This window comes from Budorcas taxicolor, chromosome 24 (assembly GCF_023091745.1).
Source record: "Budorcas taxicolor isolate Tak-1 chromosome 24, Takin1.1, whole genome shotgun sequence".
Classification (NCBI taxonomy): domain Eukaryota; kingdom Metazoa; phylum Chordata; class Mammalia; order Artiodactyla; family Bovidae; genus Budorcas; species Budorcas taxicolor.
The window spans coordinates 6,446,478-6,464,731 of record NC_068933.1 but is presented as its reverse complement, the minus strand read 5'-3'; the positions used below and the strand labels follow the sequence as shown (position 1 = coordinate 6,464,731).

Below are 18,254 nucleotides of genomic sequence, written 5' to 3'. Positions count from 1 at the left end.
GGGCTTTCTGGTTTTGGCTCTAGTATTTAAGGAGATCTCTCTAAAATCACAAGGTGGCCACTAAACTAATACAGACCTCAACGGCATATCATATATAACAAAACCTTTTACACAAAGTTCAGAAAATCACTAAACAAATAAGCACAAACCACATAAAATGTCAACAAATCTCAGGAAGGCAGGAGTCTCATTTCTAGACACATTATAATATTCAAAATATCCAGTATTTCATGCAAAATGACAGGAAAATACAACCCATCCTTAGGAGAAAAAGGAAGTTAATACTGTCCCTGAGGAAGGACAGACTTTGGAGTTACTAGAAAAAGGCTTTAAATAACTGTCTCAATGTTGCTCAAAGAAGTAAAGGAAACCAGGCAAATGATGCTTCATCAAATCACGAGTTTCAATTAAGAGGTTTTTTTTTTTTTTTGGCTGTGCCCTTGGGATACGGGATTTTAGTTCTCCAACCAGGGATTGAACCTAGGCCCTCTGCAATGAGAGCAGAGTCCCAATCCCTGAACCACAAGGGAATTCCCAACACAGAGATTATAAAATGGAGTCAAATAGATGTTCTGGAGCTAAAAGTACTATGGGCTTTCATCTGTGTTTATTATATAAAATATTAATAGGGACTTCCCTGATTACAGCCGATCCCTCTCCAGCCAGAACACCAAGATGTTGAATTTTGCTCATCATCCTCACACATGACCTGTTACCCTAGCTGAACAGTACAACCACTTTTCAAAAAAATTGTCAGTTTCACCCTGGGATACGGTTATTTAATTGGCTGCAGGTTATGATTTGGTGATTGTGTTAGTTTGGGAAGAGCACCCATCTGCTTAATATTCTCGCGAGCACTTCCACTTCAGTGTGGAAGTCTGTTGAAAGGCAATACATTTCCAAGCCCTGGGAGCAAAGCAGGGGAGACCTCCTTTGACCTCCTTTTGCTTGGGGAAAAGAACAATAAGTTAATGATAAGAAGGGCTTCTGTGGTATCTGAGAGGTAGGGGTATTACAATATATTGCTTGGGTCTTCTTTCCAGGGCTGCTGTGTGTCGGGGGGGGATGGGGTGGCACAGCAGTGACTGTTTGGAGGGCGAGTAGGTGCGTAACTAGGATTCACCTGAATAAAATGTGGGATGGGGTCATACAATGAACTCTGCCCCCAATTAGTCCAACTCAGAGGCTTCACAGAAAAATCCTACTAAGGCATGTTCTTGGCCTGGAACAGCAGAGCTGCCTGTCTCTGGCCCCATGTAGCTGCCCCAGGGCAGAGACAGGCTGGGGACTGACTGCCCAGCGGTTTACACTCGGCACCTATGACACTGTGCACAAGGTCGGCCAGGGTCACGCGCCTGAGAAAGCAGCCAGCGGGGTGAATATTGTCATCAGGGTGTGGATGGAGACAGCTGATGGTGGTGGGAAGCTGGAATGAGTGGAGCTGAGCTGTGTGGAAGGAGCTGTTAGAGAAACAGGGAAGACTCAGAGTTAGGCTGAATCTTACCCACATGTCACCCAGTATAGAGCCAGATCTGTGTGTTTACAGCTGCGTGAAGAAAACTAGAACTTCATCAACATACTAGATTTTTCAGCAACAGACTTTATTATTTAAATATTTACAAATAATAATCTATTGAAAAAAGTGTAGTTTCTTATAAAATTTGGCAGTGTTCCCAGATCACTTTACTATCTTGTATTTATGTCAGACTTTTCTTCATAAATAGTTCACTCAAAATTCTGAATTATTTGCTAAATTGTACATTAAAAGCATTTTAAAGGGTTTTTCACCAGCCCCCCCCTTAGTTTTCCAAATTCTAGATGAAGTTTTCTCCACTTGATTTTAGGATCACTGTTTCTTCAACGTGAGAACCTAAATATTGATTATGAAATGAGGTCACTGAAGGCTTTCCTTCTTTCACGACAGAGTGTTTTGTACAGTCTGAATCCACATAGGTACCTCAGGTGTGGTTCTTATGAATAAAGGATCTGTCATGATTTTTCAGTGAATCACTTCTTCAGGATGAATTGCTTGGTATTTCTCAAGCGCCTTCACCCTCTTACTTCCTGTCATAGTGGTTATCCCTTCACTGGGGCTTCTCGTGCGCGTCGGCTGCGCTTGGCTTGATGTTTGTTCAGTGATTAGGCCTAGAGGCTCTCCCAGATGGGGGTCTGTTCATGCTGTTTACCATGGATGATGAATGAGAGCGTGTTCACACTGATTGCAGACTTGGATTCTCCCCCATGCAAATCCTCCAGTATGTTTAGCTTAGAGCTGCTGTTAAAGACGTCCACGTTCCTTAGATTTACAGTGCAAATTCTCGCATGACATCTATGACCACACAACAGACTGCAGGTTTTGCTATGTGAATGTCACACATGTGGATTCTCTTCCATATAAATGTGCGTATGTCAAATGGAGTAACTGAAGGGTCCTCCCCACTGATTAGTGTTTTACAGTGCTTACAGCTGTCTTTGATGTGACTCTCTGATGTGTTCAAATATTAAAGCTATGGTTGAAGTCTTGTCCATGTTTATTACATTTATGATACCATGTCATCTAAGGTCAGAATACTTACTGAAAACATTCATAATTTTCTCTCCATTGTGGGTCCCCTCATGTCGCCTAAGGGCAGAACACTGACTGAAGGCTTTTCCACAGAGATGACATTCATACGGTTTCTCTCCAGTGTGAGTTCTCTCGTGACGTCTAAGAGCAGAACATTTACTGAAGGTTTTTCCACAGAGCTGACATTCATACGGTTGCTCTCCAGTGTGCGTCCTTTCATGCTGTCTGAGGTTGGAGGACTGACTAAAGGCTTTTCCACAGAGATGACATTCATACGGCTTCTCTCCAGTGTGAGTCAGATTGTGTTTTCTAAGGTCAGAGCTTTGAATAAAGGCATTCCCACAGATATGGCATTCATAAGGTTTCTCTCCAGTATGGGTCATCTCATGTCGTCTAAGGCTAGAGCAATTGCTGAAGGCTTTACCACACAGATGGCACTCACAAGATTTACCTCTGGAGTGCATCTGCTTATGTGGATTAAGGTATGACTGGTCACTATGGGATTTTTGATACTGTTTGCTGATATTGGGTGTCTTTTCTGTGTGAGTTAACAAATGTTGACTCAGTGTGGAGCTAGGACTGAAATCTTCTTCCAAATCATTACATTCACAGGGATCCTCTGGAGTGTGAAACGTCTGCTTTTAGAAAAGAGATAAAAGGTTGTTAGCAGTTTGTCTACATACATTCATACACTTCTTGCTCTACATACGAATCCAAAACAAATCATTCAGTGAGAGCTTCCATTTATAATCTTTCCAATATTACCTGCATACACACAGTGATTTGCTTTTTATGTGTTATAAAGACTTTCTCTAAATAGTATCCCAACTTTAGTTTGAGCTTATAGGTTAATTTTGAAGACTGCAATATGTCTCAAAAACTAGACATATGAACAATATTTATGCATTTGCCCACCCCCCTTTTGTTTTTTTTAAAGATCTGAGGTTATGGTTTTGAGGTCAGGTTAATTTCTTCACTAAATTCAAACCATTTAAAACCTTTTGGTCAGAAATACCTTAATCCAAATTATTAATACCCACTGCCAGGTTTTTAATGTTGATGACCAGGGTAAACACTCAGGAAACTGACCATTGGGATGATTGTAGATGTGTCCTTCTTGCTGATATGCTGTGTGGCTAACAATTCTTCTTTAAAGGCACTTTCCCTGCCTAAAATAATTGGGAAAAATAATTAGAATGGCATTAGTGAAATTAAAATGTTGAAAAACTCCAACTTCTATGTTTCAAAAACTGGCAATCGATGGGGAACACTCCAAGAAACAGAAACACATTATAGGGCATTGACAATTAGTAAAGATTTTCAGGACTGAAATATGCAAAAATTAAAATGGAGATGAGATGCTGAGTTGGTAAAGAGGGAAAACCTTCAGAGGGGAGGATGAGAACAAGAGTTATTATGTGAAAGTTTAATAAGTATATGAATGTCCTTTTCCCTAAAGCCAAAAAAAGATAATAGTAGGACACATGAGTGAGCCTGAAATATGTAAGGAATAACAACATTTAAAGAATTTTGCACCTATATCTTAGAAAATATCACTCAGTTAACAAAATCTTCAGTTGACGTTTTCTAAGTATGTACTCACTGACTAGGCACAGGCCCCTGATGCATACCTGGACTGTGGCTTTGGAAAAATCCTCTTCCTTCAATCCACAGCTCTTCACCTTGCTCCAACTGGAAAATCACATCCAATTTGCAATGCTGATACCCTGTTCATGGAACAAAGGTGGATTTTGAGTTTTGTGCTACTAAAAGCACATTATCATCAAGTCCAGGACAGGCTACTGAGAAATAAGGAGGCTGACCACTGAAGTTCGACTCAGGCAACAACACCTTGAACAGAGAAAACCCTGAAATACAGATTGTGTGTCCAAAATAGTGACGACCTCTAGATGCTGATGTCCATGTTTGAAGACAGGACACACACAATCCATAGTCTTTTCAAAAATGGAAAAATTAAATGTCCCCATAATGGGTTGAATATTATTTTCAAACAGATGCCAACAAGTTCCACAAGTATAATCAAGGTTTTACTATTTTCTCTAGTCTGCTGTCAATCCTCAGCACAGTGACTAAAGCAGAATAATTAGACAATATTTACTCAATTTATTGATACATCAAAAATATTAAGTTCCCAGGTCTGTTCTGAATATTAGAGACTGAATAGGAAGAAAGAGATTAAACTGTGGTCAAGATTACATTTAGTGGGGTGACAAACTAGATGTTAAGTATCACATAAAGAAACAACTTGAATGTAGTTATAAGGCCTACAAAAAAATCAGGACAGAGACGGGGTGCGTATGGAGAAGCTGTTCTAGATACTTATTGACTGAATCAATAAATACCTACCTACCCACCTACCAACCTACCTACTTATCTACTCAGCTGCATACACACATAAACGTTGACAGACTCACCCACGAAGACCAGATGACTGATATTTTCCAGCATCACATCTCTGAACAGCTTTCTCTGGGATGTGTCCAGCAGGGCCCACTCTTCCTGGGTGAAGTCTACAGCTACATCTTCAAACGTCACTGATTCCTACAACATGGATATTATGGTTCTGACAGAACAATCTCTATTAATGTCCAGGGCAGGAGGGTCGATATGGCAGCGCTGAGTAAGGGGGTGGAGACGCTGGGTGTACAGAAGGACCAAACCACGCTTGGAGTTCCCATTAGTTCATGCTGAGCTGGTATTTGCTCTTCAGGTATGTCACAGAGATAGACACGGTCTGAATTAATACGACTTTGTCATAAAGAAGTATCACATGAAGTGTGGTATGATAAAACCTGAAAAATCTCCCCCAAACTGGTAATTATGAGTTCAGACATGTAATTAAAACTTTCACTTGAAAATTCATAAAACTCTCTTCTTGATTAATTTCAAATAACTTACAGACATATCACAAGGCAAACATTAACCATGATTTGCCACCTTTAAACCATAACTATGGTTATATCATTCCCCTAAAAGAACTTCAGACTCCTCACCTATTAAATGGTTTACTCATGTGCTGAGTATTGAAAGATCCAATGAACTACTGGGTGAAGTTCTTCCTAAGTAAACATGCATTAAATACACACCTCAGTCTATTACTCAGGAAAGGGCCCAAGAACCTTGAAACCATCTCCATCATTCTTCAGAAATGAACAAGTTTCACATAGAACTTGGTATCAGTAAATGTGGTCTCACTGAACTCAGTAAGAGTTGGATGTTCACAATAAGGTATGAGGTCAGATGGTTCAGCAGCGTAAGCCAGGGCCTCTGACAGAGCTCCCCTGAAGGACAGTCCTAGCCTGACCATGCCTGTTCTCAATTTTCTCTGGGACCTCAAACACCACTCATCACTCTCCTGTCTTCAGCTTGCCTCTCTGCTAAAGGATAACAGAAGCCTCTTGACTGCGCTTGGGCTATCTAGCTCTTCAAAACTATCCACAGGGTCTTAAATTTTTCCTCTACTATCCTCCTCCTGAACATGCAGCCACAATAAAGGAAGTAATACCCCCTATATATTAATTTCAGTTACCAAGTATGAAAAAAGGGTTAATTTTCTTTTTAAGAAGTTCCTAAAAGAGCAGATATATTCTATCAAAACTTTAAAATTAGAAAAAAAATAAATGAATGATTCCTCATGCCTTCTCTGTCCTCAACTTCTCTCGTCCTCCTTTCAGAGATCCCACCCAGGACGGGGGAAGACTGGACTCACTGAACTCAGGTGATGAGACCTCAGCCTCTCCACTGGATGGTAATCTTTTGCTCCTCTCATCTCTGGTCACCACAACCTTAGGCCATTATAGCCAATAACATGATTAACAAGTGAATTATTCCCTGATGAGACCAGGGACAGATTAGAGAAAGAACACTTCTCTCAACCCTTCTATAAATACACAAGCTGCATGGAGGCTGAAATAAATCAGTGTGATGTTAAGAAGGATACTAGTTATTACATTTCACTGGTGCTCAGACCCATGAATACTTTTTGACTGCACTTAGAACATCCATCCAATAAGAGAAACCTGCCCATCTCCTCTCAGGAGCGGGCTATGCAGTTTTAGCAGAAAAAGGCATTCCCTACTCACCAATGGCTGCATTGTCAATAACTCAGTTGCCAACAGTCTTTCTCTGGGTTTTCACTCACAGACAGTCCACACATTAAGCAGGCAAAGCTGAGGATGGAGAGAAAAGTTGAAAGACTCCAGTCCTGTGCACACGTTCCAGTCCAACATCTCATGAAACCCCACATCTTCACCTGCTTGTGGATTCCCAGTCTAACCGACAAACACGCAGTGCACACTCTATGAGGAACACACAGAGGATGCTACTCCTCTCCCAGGGTCAAAAGTAAGAAGACTGTAACTATAGTCATTGACACCAACGGAAGAAATACAGGTAACTTATGGACATTTATGGACAAGAACATCAAAGCTCAAAGTATCGAGCTTCATATCAATAAGTAGCTTCAATAACTCTGTGATACCCAGAGTTATTCAATTCTCTCCCTGACTCCAAACCACAGTGACCCGTGACTCATGCCACATGTAGAGTTTGGTTTTCATTTGTAGGGAACACTGTGGAAATACTATTCTTGACTTATGCACCCACAACGGTTCCTCAGCATTCACGGTGGCCCTCTAACACTCACTCCCTTCCAGCTCTCCCTTAACTCTTCTAGATCTGTTCTGCATGAACTCAGAAGTCAGTTAACTGAAAATCTGCATGATGATGGAATTAATTTAAGAATTTATTCCACTTGGAGGAATCATGGCAGCTATCCTGCCAGCCTTGTCCTTAACATCCCCTGCACCAGAAAGCAGGAGTCCAAGAGTCACAGGGTCACCATCAGGGACTGTTTCAACCCTGTAGGTCAAGGATGGTTGGAGTTTAGGAGGAAATCTAGTTAAGGCCACCTGATTATCTTAGTAAACGGGTAGCTGAAATTCTTGAAATCCCTGCATTAATCTTCATTAGCTGCCATACGCCTGCATTTCATTATGTACAAACACATATGTATACATGCATACATATATATATGCACACAAATGTGTGTGCGAGACACACAGAGAAAGCGTTTACAAAGTGTAAATTCTCCCCTTTGTTGTTGTTTAGTTGCTAAGTCATGTCCAACTCTTGCGACGCCATGAACTGCAGCCCTCTAGGCTTCAGTCTGTGGGATTTCCCAGGCAAGAATGCTAGAGTGGGTCGCCATTTCCTTCTCCAGGGGATCTTCCCATCCTAGGTATTGAACCCATGTCTCCTGCATTGGCAGGCGGATTCTTTACCACTGATCCACCAGGCAGTTTGCCTCTAAAATACCAATAATAACTAAATATATTTTATGGAAAAATGATGATAATGGATCATAAATAAAAGTAAGATTAACTCACCCATTTGTACCTGAGGTCCACAAAAAGAAAAAAAAAAAAGATACATTTGCATCAAATATGACTCTGTGCTTGGATATCTACATATTCACTTAGTCCTCACAGTAACCTGGCGATTTTAGTTTATCAATTTAACAGATGACATGGATAGTTTAAACCTCAACTAACAGAGACTTTCACTAAATCCAACCAGAGCTAAACCTTTCCCTTCCCCTCTGCCCTGATCTACACAGAACTCTACCACTCCCTGAGGCCACTCATCTCACTAGTCACTAGACATTTGTTTACGCTCTGTCCTCCCAACGGTCTAAATCTCCCTAAGAATGATACAATTAAGCAAGTTCACCTCTGACCATTATATATGAATTATAAATACAGAGAAATGTCCACTGTAAGGTAACTTGCCCTCAGTGCCTTGCCCACAAGTGGCTGAAGTCCTGTAAACAATTATTTTCTGATTATAAACTCCTTTCCAAAATAATGGAGTCTGTCCTTCCTGGTAAAAATTCTAATATTTACCTCAGCCCACGGAAAAGCTAAAGCCAACTATTGGGGATACAGCCATTCACCACCCAAAACTACACAGCATATAACTGGTTAACTATCTTTCAGGCTCACGTGGATCTGGCTCCAAAGTCTGTTCCCTGACCACAGTTTAATGTGAGTTACGTTCTTTCATGGTTTAAAATGCCTCTGAAAAATCAGAACCCCAGAGGGATAAATATTCAGCAGGGAGGGGATGGATAAAAATGGCACAGGGTGTATAGGTGAGCTGGGATGATTTCAAAAGGCTTTATGCTTGAGATTACAAAGAGTTCCATACTCAGTGACCAGAACCTGAATCCCATGAATCTCTGGAAGAGAAGCCTGACAACTGGGGCCTCTCCCTGCAACAACCAAACACTCTGATGACCAAAGGACTAAAACCAACTGCCTTCAACCAGAATCAGGAAGAGGAATGACTGAGATTCAGGGCCTTTAGAAAACATCAGAGCTGCACTGAGCCATCACATATATCCCCTCCCCACTCCAAGGAGCCCAGTGAGGGTTCTGTGTCAGAACTGCCGCGCCCAGTTTACAGCAGAGACCTTCGATCGCTTTTCCAAGCAGAATCCATACATACTCTGTAAGATGTCAGGCACATGTCTCCATGGAGCAGACTGTTTAGCTAGCATCTTCCAAAGCTGACAGACTCTGTAGAGGGAGAAAACAGACATTCCTTCATTCTCTGAAACTGAGGCAAGTCTGTGGTTTCACCTCTGAGCTCCTGCCGTCCTACACACAAGGCCAGGAAGTGGCTAGATGCCCTACTCCAGGTGGGCCCTAAGCTCTACCACAGCGTTCCTCCTTACTGCGTGTGGACTGGGTCCTATGTTCTACACTCCTTAGACACCTGCCTCTACCCTGAGCTCTGAGGTACTGGCTGTTCAGAAGAATGAGGACACTCCTCCCCCCGACACTGGTCCATACCTGGAAACCTGAATCTTCTCTGTGATACACAGGAGGGAGAATGTTGTCAGCATCCCAGAGACAAGCAGTGCCAGGGTGGCTCTCAGGCTCGCTCTCTGCCTGTTGTAGGCACACACTCTGAAGAGGAACTGGAATCTTCTGGGGCGAATTAAGGGGACTAAGGATCTGGAGGGTGATTTAAATGTCTGGGGGTGGGGGTGAGAAATAGAATTCTGGGTACTGTTTCCTCTTATTTTCCTCTGTGAGTCACCCAACAAGGAAGAGAGTACTGTCTGTCAGATCTGTCAGAAAAGAAAAGCCCCAGATTAATGCAAGGATCTGATAACTGGGGAAAGGCTGTCAATACTGAGGATAGTTCACAATATCCAGAAGCTACTCCATCAACATAGTTTACCTACTGAGTCACAAAGAGAAGGAAGACCTAGGAAGACTACTCAGGCATTGTCCATGGGGTTAGGTTAGGTTTTGACCTCAAGGCAGATTTAAATTGAAATGTAAAATAATTTTTTTACCTTTAGAGTTTTTCTTCTAAGGAGATAAAAGATATCCAGGGAAGCTCTCTGCACACAAAACAGAACAGCCCTGTGAATGGGAAGGAACATATCTAGCTATCACTGTGCTTTGCCCACACTTCCAAACAGAAGGCATCAAAGGTCACCAGTAGGTGAGAACTATAAATAAAGGTAGCCCCGCTGGAGCTGATATCTTTCTCCAAACTATCACCATGTATTCATGTGGCTTAAGGAGAACCTAACTCAATGAAAGAGACTTTAAAAAATTACCAAAGCAATAATAATTAAAAAGACTAAAGCATAAAGCATACCCGCGTCGAGGTAAGGAGCAGCAGCTGTGCTTTGCTGGAGCAGCTCTGAAGAGAGACCCCGCGTCCAGGGTAAGAGAAACCCAGGTAAGAGGGTAGGCACTGAGAGAAGGGATCAGGGGACAGAAAGACTGAGACTACAGTCACGGACAACTAGCCAATCTGATCACACGGACCATAGCCCTGTCTAACTCAATGAAACTAAGCCATGCCATGTGGGGCCACCCAAGATGGGCAGGTCATGGTGGAGAGGTCTGACAGAATGTGGTCCACTGGAGAAGGGAATGGCAAACCATTTCAATATTCTTGCCTTGAGAACCCCATGAACAGTATGAAAAGGCAAAAAGATAGGATACTGAAAGAGGAACTCCCCAGGTCAGTAGGTGCCCAATATGCTACTGGAGATCAGTGGAGAAATAACTTCAGAAAGAATGAAGGGATAGAGCCAAAGCAAAAACAACACCCAGTTGTGAATGGCACTGGTGATAGAAGCAAGGTCTGATGCTGTAAAGAGCAATATTGCATAGGAACCTGGAATGTCAGGTCCATGAATCAAGGCAAATTGGAAGTGGTCGAACAGGAGATGGCAAGAGTGAACGTTGACATTCTAGGAATCAGCAAACTAAGATGGACTGGAATGGGTGAATTTAACTCAGATGACCATTATATCTACTGCTGCGGGCAGGAATCCCTTAGAAGAAATGGAGTAGCCATCATGATCGAAAAGAGTCCGAAATGCAGTACTTGGATGCAATCTCAAAAACGACAGAATGATCTCTATTCGTTTCCAAGGCAAACCATTCAATATCATGGTAATCCAAGTCTATGCCCCAACCAGTAACGCCGAAGAACCTGTAGTTGAACAGTTCTATGAAGACCTACAAGACCTTGTAGAACTAACACCCAAAAAAGATGTCCTTTTCATTATAGGGGACTGGAATGCAAAAGCAGCAAGTCAAGACACACCTGGAGTGACAGGCAAATTTGGCCTTGGAGTACAGAATGAAGCAGGGCAAAGGCTAATAGAGTTCTGCCATGAGAACACACTGGTCATAGCAAACACTCTCTTCCAAGAATACAAGAGAAGACTCTACACATGGACATCACCAGACGGTCAACACCAAAATCAGATTGATTATATTCTTTGCAGCAAAAGATGGAGAAGCTCTATACAGTCAGCAAAAACAAGACCAGGAGCTGACTGTGGCTCAGATCATGAACTCCTTATTGCCAAATTCAGACTAAAATTGAAGAAAGTAGGGAAAACCACTAGACCATTCAGGTATAACCTAAATCAAATCCCTTATGACTATACAATGGAAGTGAGAAATAGATTTAAAGGACTAGGTCTGATAGACAGAGTGTCTGATGAACTATGGATGGAGTTTCATGACATTGTACAGGAGACAGTAATCAAGACCATCCCCAAGAAAAGGAAATGCAAAAAAGCAAAATGGCTGTCTGAGGAGGCCTTACAAATAGCTGTGAAAAGACAGGAAGTGAAAAGCAAAGGAGAAAAGGAAAGATATACCCATTTGAATGCAGAGTTCCAAAGAATAGCAAGGAGAGATAAGAAAGCCTTCCTCAGCGATCAATGCAAAGAAACAGAGGAAAACAATAGAATAGGAAAGACTAGAGATCTCTTCAAGAAAATCTGAGATACCAAGGGAACATTTCACGCAAAAATGGGCTCAATAAAAAACAGAAATGGTATGGACCTAACAGAAGCAAAAGATATTAAGAAGAGGTGGCAGGAATACACAGAAGAACTGTACAAAAAAGATCTTCACGACCCAAATAATCACAATGGTGTGATCACTCACCTAGAGCCAGACATCCTGGAATGTGAAGTCAAGTGGGCCTTAGGAACCATAACTATGAACAAAGCTAGTGGAGGTGAGGGAATTCCAGTGGAGCTGTTTCAAATCCTGAAAGATGATGCTGTGAAAGTGCTATACTCAATATGTCAGCAACTTTGGAAAACTCAGCAGTGGCCACAAGACTAGAAAAGGTCAGTTTTCATTCCAATCCCATAGAAAGGAAATACCAAAGAATGCTCAAACTACCGCACAATTGCACTCATCTCACACGCTAGTAAAGTAATGCTCAAAATTCTCCAAGCCAGGCTTCAGCAATACATGAACCGTGAACTTCCAGATGTTCAAGCTGGTTTTAGAAAAAGCAGAGGAACCAGAGATCAAACTGCCAACATCCAATGGATCATCGAAAAAGCAAGAGAGTTTCAGAAAAAACATCTATTTCTGCTTTATTGACTATACCAAAGCCTTTGACTGTGTGGATCACAATAAACTGGGGAAAATTCTGAAAGAAATGGGAATACCAGACCACCTGACCTGCCTCTTGAGAAACCTATATGCAGGTCAGGAAGCAACAGTTAGAACTGGACATGAAACAACAGACTGGTTGCAAATAGGAAAAGGAGTATGTCAAGGCTGTATATTGTCACCCTGCTTATTTAATTTATATGCAGAGTGCATCATGAGAAACGCTGGGCTGGAAGAAGCACAAGTTGGAATCAAGATTGCCGGGAGAAATATCAATAACCTCAGATACAGATGACACCACCCTTATGGCAGAAAGTGAAGAGGAACTAAAAAGCCTCTTGATGAACATGAAAGAGGAGAGTGAAAAAGTTAGCTTAAAGCTCAACATTCAGAAAACGAAGATCATGGCATCTGGTCCCATCACTTCATGGGAAATACATGGGGAAACAGTGGAAACAGTAGCTGACTTTATTTTTCTGGGCTCCAAAATCACTGCAGATGGTGATTGCAGCCATGAAATTAAAAGACGCTTACTCCTTGGAATGAAAGTTATGACCAACCTAGACAGCATATTAAAAAGCAGAGACATTTCTTTGTCAACAAAGTTCCGTCTAGTCAAGGCTATGGTTTTTTTCAGCAGTCATCTATGGATGTGAGAGTTGGACTATAAAGAAAGTTGAGTGCCGAAGATTGATGCTTTTGAACTGTGATGTTGGCGAAGACTCTTGAGAGTCCCTTGGACTGCAAGGAGATCCAACCAGTCCATCCTAAAGGAGATCAGTCCTGGGTGTTCACTGGAAGGACTGATGTTGAAGCTGAAACTCCAATACTTTGGCCACCTGATGCGAAGAGCTGACTCATTGGAATAGAGCCTGATGCTGGGAATGATTGAGGGCAGGAGGAGAAGGGGATGACAGAGGATGAGATGGTTGGATGGCATCATCTACTCGATGGACATGGGTTTGGGTGGCCTCCGAGAGTTGGTGATGGACAGGGAGGCCTGGCGTGCTGCAGTTCTTGGGGTTGCAAAGAGTCGGACATGACTGATCGACTGAACTGAACTGAACTGAAAGCGTAAGAGAGACTGGCATGGAAAAGAGATTGAATATTAATATTCAGATTCCTTTGCCTTGGAGCAGAACATCATTTAAAAATTATGTAACAATTTTAGTGATAAGACTACAAACTATTAAAAACCTTAATTAATAGAACTTCAAAGCTTAAGTACAGGACTGAAAATAAGAGATTATAAGACATCAAAAGGAAAAATGACTTGACAGGGCTCCAAAATTTCTGAAGTAAAATAAAGATTTATTAGTAATTTAAGAGAAGAGACCATAATGGGAGATCAGAGAGAAGAGAACAGACAGTGCTAAAAACTCACTCATTTATGCTGATGACAGGCTTTAAAATGAGCAAAAGATAAAAGAATTAAGTAAAAGTCAAGTAAAAACTATTAAAAGGATCAGAGAGAAATTGAAAACTGCGAAAGACAAGTCTGCAACTTATAAAATCCACATTAATGGTAAAGATAACAAAGGAAATGATATGACAAAAATAATGTTATGATTTAATTCAATAAAGAAGGATTAAAACATATAAAAAATACACAGAATACAGTAGAGACAAAAGTCTTAGTTGACAGGAGACGTGGAAGGAGGGAACGGAGAGCTATTGCTCCCATCATAGGGCCATTATCATTGCTGACATTCATCACTGTGACGGTACTTATTATAACAATTACGATTTATCATTGCTGTTAAAAAACACTTGACTCACCTTTCTCTGTTCACACAGGGCAAAGAGTTTCCTGAACGGACTACAGAGGGTTCTACAAATATATACAAATATACTGATGGTTTCAAGTCATTCCAGGGCCCTTTCCAGAAACGAGTGTCCATCAATTTCCCAAGTTTCTCTCAGGAGGCCAGAAGTGGCCATTTCAACAGAAGATACTAGATGAGGACACCCTGGCCTGCCTGAGCCTCTGGAAAACGTTCTAAGTCATATTGGGGACCAGCAACCATCTGATCCTGCTTGCAAGGCCTGGGAAGGAAGCCCACGGCTGGCCAGGCTCAGTGAAAATTTTCCTAAAGTCTTTAGCGGCCCTGGAATAGATACAACAGGAGAAGGATGGAAACTACAGAGGAGGTCCTTGCCAGCTGGAGGCCCTGCAGCATTTCCTAGATGTGCCCAGAACCAGGCAACTGATCACCTGCTCCACATCCTACGAGTATAGAGGAGGGCAAGAAAGGACCACCTGGCTGCCCACTCACAGCCCCAGGCTTGGACGCAAGATCTCAAAGTACATACCTCTAGGCTGTAGGGGGAGCAGATGGCAGAATGTGTAGCAAGACAGTCTGGGCTGAGAAAGGCTCTAATCTTATTGTTCAGAGTAGTTGGGGCCCTGGAGGGCTGGGGAACAGGGCATAGTCCCTGAGTCTGGCCTTCTTCCCGGGAGGCCAGATTCCCTGGAAGACACATACACACATTCTTAAATGAACATGAGTGTACATGTATATGAGTGTACATCCAAACTGTAGAGACTTTTTATCTCCATCTATCCCAAAGGAGAGACTTCAGTGCACCCACTGCATCCATCAAATTTGACTGTGTAATTAGCCCCAGAGAAAATTTTAGCTAAATACCAAAGAGAGTATGTTGAATAGGCCACATAGGCTTACCACAGTAAAGTTAAAGTGAAAAAATAAACAATAATCAGTAGTAGAAACAAACTATTCTAAAGACAATGACAGTTTAAACAATAGGGTTACAATACAATCAAATGATCATTGCCAATTAACAGTTACAGTTACTGTCACCATGGAGAACGAACATGATCAATACCATAGAACAGGGCTACGGTTGTTATCTTAAAAAAAAAATGTTTAACGTTAAATATACTTAACAGAAACAAAGGGCTTGAAAATGAATGAGCCAGCTGTTCAACCTTATAAATCAAGAGAAACTAAAAGGAAACGAGTAAACTGACATTTCAAATTGTTAGGAATTAAGATATTAGTAAAAGTTAAAAGAAATACAAAAGATTAAGTAAAAGATTAAAGAATAAAATGAAGAAACAGATTATTTGACAGAAATCAATTAAGTAAAAGTTTTGACAGTCAAATCAAGGAATTAAAAAAGACACATGAAAAGCTTATTTCTCAGGCAAGATCTGTCCTGTGATCACTCCTCAGAGTGGAGAACATGCCTTCAGGGCTTCAACTCAACACACCCTTTCCAATGCCACAACCACACAGGGGAAGGAATTGGAGAAGGCAATGGCAACCCTCTCCAGTGCTCTTGCCTGGAAAATCCCATGGACGGAGAAGCCTGGTGGGCTACTGTCCATGGAGTCGCAAAGAGTTGGACACGACTGAGCGAATTCACTTCACTTCACTCATTGTCTCCTGTTGTCTAAAGATTCAAAAGGATTCACATGGATTCAGAAGCAGTAAACAGGAGATGAACAGGTGGATTTTTCTGTCCATTTTTTCAGAACACCCTCCCACCCTACAAGAAGCCCCACATATTTGGTGGCAGCAGTGGGTATGTGAGCTGGACTGGCCTTCCCTGTTAGTCACAGACCCCACGGTCTCCTTAGCATCTGCCAAGCACAGGGTCACCTCAGGGGAGGATGGAAGAGATTTCCCTTCCTCCTCCTCCTGAGCTTCTCAGTCTCCCTCCCATTCCTGGCTCCTTAACCCCTCAACAGCACTCCTGTTCTTTCTTCCAGCTACCTTCACAGAGGCAAGCGCCCTCTAATCCCTTCTCATTGGAGAGATACTTTTGCCCTGCGCTTAGTTTAAAAAGTCTAGACGTGGACTTCCCTGGTGACACAGTGGATAAGAAGCCGCCTGCCAATGCAGGGGACATGGGTTCGATCCCTCGACTGGAAAGATTCTGCACGCGGTGGAGCAACTAAGCCCATGAGCCACAACTACTGAAGCCCGTGCCCCCCAGACCCAGTGCGAGGACAACAACAAAAGCCTGGACCCTCCCTTATCAAGCGGACTCATGACTTGCGCTTGATGGAGTCAAGCGATGGAGTAGGCTAGGGGGTCAGCAGGAGAGCCCTCAGAGAGGAAATCGCGCCGTCCCCACGGGAACCACATGGCCTGCCTGGGACAGTAACAGGGTCTGCCCGTCTCAGCCCTGCCTGCTCCTAAAAATCACATCTCCTAATTGTGAGCAAGAGCCACTTCCTTTCATGACTTTAATCCCAGTAGTCTCAAAGGATTTAACTTCTCTTTCCCAAAATATCACACTATGGCTATCAAAAAACATATTAAGAAGACCTAATCGGCAGCACTGGAAAACATGAAAGAAAGGAGTAGCATTGGAAAACATGCAATTTAAAGAGCTCAGCAGCTTATTCACCATGAGCAGAAGCGCTCTGTTCCAACTAATTCTGAGGACAATCCAGCTCACGCGTGATCACTTTCCAAGACAAGAGGAAAGGATGTCTAGGGGGACCTCTCTGAAGAGGAGACTGTGAAGAGATGCCCTGGGGAGCACCAGGGCCCCAGGACCAGACGAGGCTGGGGAGGGGGACTCAGGAGAGGACAGGGGTCTGCAGAATCCAGAAAAAGGGCCCAGACTTGGTTGGAAACCTCCGTTCACAGCCCACTAAATTAAAAGCTCATCTAAGGGGATAAAGATATTGAATATTAGACTAACTGATTAATCTAGGGTTTGACAGTGGATATAAAAAATTACCAATATCTTTAGCAAGAACACATTAAGATAGCATAAACTTACTTAGCACTAAGGAATATTTTCAATATATGATATACATTGGAAAACCACTGAGACATCATCAACTGAATCTGACACAATACACGTGAAAGGGAATTAAGTTAGAAATTTAAGAACAAAATGAATGAATCTGGGATCTACTTTTCTTTTGCCCCTGGCTGCTACTGTGGCTCATAATAACTTCCTCCTCCCACTCTGTCCTTTTCTGTCTGTGGATCATCCTTTTGTGTCTTTTTGTTCATCCCCCTGCTTTTTGCCCAGGTCACTCTCCTTCACTCTTTACTGTGTCTTTCCAAGCCCACTCCCTCAAACTCAACTGCCCCCTTCTTCTATCTCACGCTGTCTCCCTGGTTCTCCCTAGATCTCCCTTTCTCCTCATTCCCTTGCCCACGCATTCACAGGACGAGCACGCCTTCCAGTGGGGCCCTGGGAATGACAACACACCCTGACATGCGCTGCCAATGGGATGAGATCTGAAACCACGGGGTGTCACGGGACGGGGGTGGCCGGGCGCCCCCACCCCGGGTCTCGGGAGCCTCTCTGAGGAGGTGACTGCGAAAAGATCGCCTGGGCAGCAGTAGGGCTGGGGCCCAGGACGACGCAAGGCTGCAAAGAAGGACTCCAGAGAGGACAGGGGTCTGCGGGACCCGCGGTCGGGGCAGGCGTGACGGCTCGACTCCGCCCTCCAGGGCCGGGGGACACGCCGGGAGGGACCTGACCGGGCGGGGGACGAGCACCGAGGCTGTAAGGTCGGGGCGAGGACCAGGCGCGAAGCGGTTTTACCAGAAATAGGTGTGGGTCCGGCCCCCGCGGCAGAGCGCCTCCAGATTAGGCGGGGCTCCCCGCGGCTGGGACGGTAACAGCCGCGGGGGCCCGGGAGTGTGGAGGACCCGGCGCTGAGCGCGTCAGCGCGCGAGATTGGACGCGAACTACTGAAACTCACTCGGTGA

The 18,254-nt window shown here is 43.1% G+C and overlaps 1 protein-coding gene across 6 annotated transcripts; it reads right to left on the bottom strand.

The window, feature by feature from the left end:
* Positions 1-1,651: 1,651 nt before the first annotated feature.
* Positions 1,652-18,254, bottom strand: LOC128068173 (zinc finger protein 705A-like). Of its 6 annotated transcripts, XM_052661264.1 has the most exons (9): positions 18,088-18,254; positions 14,860-15,017; positions 9,442-9,722; positions 9,095-9,165; positions 6,670-6,756; positions 5,002-5,128; positions 4,198-4,293; positions 3,656-3,735; positions 1,652-3,204 (listed from the first exon to the last, which is right to left on the bottom strand). In XM_052661264.1, the coding sequence occupies exons 5-9, from the start codon at positions 6,679-6,681 to the stop codon at positions 2,554-2,556; spliced, it is 966 nt and encodes a 321-aa protein (XP_052517224.1). In that variant the 5' UTR covers positions 6,682-6,756; positions 9,095-9,165; positions 9,442-9,722; positions 14,860-15,017; positions 18,088-18,254; the 3' UTR covers positions 1,652-2,553. The 6 variants fall into 6 exon arrangements, with proteins under 6 accessions (XP_052517224.1, XP_052517219.1, XP_052517223.1 ...); XM_052661259.1 differs by lacking the exon at positions 6,670-6,756; XM_052661263.1 differs by lacking the exon at positions 6,670-6,756 and having other exon boundaries at positions 1,652-3,201.

Excerpts from the sequence above, each read along its gene's own strand:
- LOC128068173 (XM_052661259.1), bottom strand. The coding sequence starts at position 9,115 with ATGTGCCTGACATCTTACAGA. Across the intron at positions 4,294-5,001 it reads CAGTCATCTGGTCTTCGTGG|GGTATCAGCATTGCAAATTG; the intron begins GTGAGTCTGTCA and ends TTCCATGAACAG. Across the intron at positions 3,205-3,655 it reads CATCTACAATCATCCCAATG|CAGACGTTTCACACTCCAGA; the intron begins GTCAGTTTCCTG and ends CTTTTCTAAAAG.